This window comes from Mizuhopecten yessoensis, unplaced genomic scaffold (assembly GCF_002113885.1).
Source record: "Mizuhopecten yessoensis strain PY_sf001 unplaced genomic scaffold, ASM211388v2 scaffold714697, whole genome shotgun sequence".
Classification (NCBI taxonomy): Eukaryota; Metazoa; Mollusca; class Bivalvia; order Pectinida; family Pectinidae; genus Mizuhopecten; species Mizuhopecten yessoensis.
In genome coordinates, this window is record NW_018479250.1 from 1 (window position 1) to 1,156 (window position 1,156).

The 1,156-nt window shown below is 40.7% G+C and overlaps 1 protein-coding gene across 1 annotated transcript; it reads right to left on the reverse strand.

Moving 5' to 3' along the window:
* Window positions 1-599: 599 nt before the first annotated feature.
* LOC110441003 (asparagine-rich protein-like) lies at window positions 600-1,154 on the reverse strand. Its single transcript, XM_021484110.1, has one exon. It carries the CDS (start codon window positions 1,152-1,154, stop codon window positions 600-602), a length of 555 nt encoding a protein of 184 aa, XP_021339785.1.
* Between the last annotated feature and the right edge of the window lie 2 nt (window positions 1,155-1,156).

Genomic DNA, 1,156 nt, shown 5'->3' on the forward strand with positions numbered 1-1,156 from the left:
CCATGTACATGTTCAGGTTGTTCCCCAGGTGTATGTTCAGGTTGTTCCCCATGTGTATGTTCAGGTTGTTCCCCATGTACATGTTCAGGTTGTTCCCCAGGTGTAGGTTAAGGTTGTTCCCTTTGTGTATGTTAGGGTTGTTCAGTTTGTACATGTTCAGGTTATTCCCAATGTGTTTGTTCAGGTTGTTCCTCATGTCCATGTTAAAGTTGTTCTCCATGTACATATTTATGTTGTTTACCAAGTACATTTCCAGGTTGTGCCCCATGTGTAGGTTAAGGTTGTTTCCTATGTGTATGTTAAGGTTGTTCCCTATGTGTATGTTAAGGTTGTTCCCTGTGCATGTTAAGGTTGTTCCATTTGTGTATGTTAAGGTTGTTTACCATGTACATGTTCAGGTTGTGCCCCATATACATGTTCAGGTTGTTCCCCAGGTGTAGGTTAAGGTTGTTCCCTATGTGTATGTTAAGGTTGTTCCCTATGTGTAGGTTAAGGTTGTTCGCTATGTGTATGTTAAGGTTGTTCCCTTTGTGTATGTTAAGGTTGTTCCCCATGTACATGTTAAGGTTGTTCCCCATGTACAGGTTAAGGTTGTTCCCCTAGTACATGTTCAGGTTGTTCCTCATGTGTAAGTTAAGGTTGTTCCCTATGTGTATGTTACGGTCGTTCCCCATGTGATGGTTACGGTTGTTCCCTATGTGTATGTTAAGGTTGTTACCTATGTGTATGTTCAGGTTGTTCCCTATGTGTATGTTCAAGATGTTCCCCATGTGCATGTTCAGGTTGTTCTCCATGTTTATGTTCAAGTTGTTCCCCTTGTGTACGTTGAAGTTGTTCTCCATGTACATGTTAAGGTTGTTTCCTATGTGTAGGTTAAGGTTGTTACCTATGTGTATGTTAAGGTTGTTCCCTATGTGTATGTTAAGGTTGTTCTCCATGTACATGCTCAGGTTTCTCTCCATGTACATGTTCAGGACGTTCCCCATGTACATGTCCAGGTTGTTCCCCATATGTATGTTAAGGTTGTGCTCTATGTGTATTTTCAGATTGTTACAAATGTACATGTTAAGGTTGTTCCCCCTGTGTATGTTGAGGTTGTTTCCTATGTGTATGGTAAGGTTGTTTCCTATGTGTATGTTAAGGTTGTTCTCCATTT

Coding starts and splice junctions, on each gene's coding strand:
- LOC110441003 (XM_021484110.1), bottom strand. CDS start 1,154: ATGGAGAACAACCTTAACATACACATAGGAAACAACCTTACCATACAC.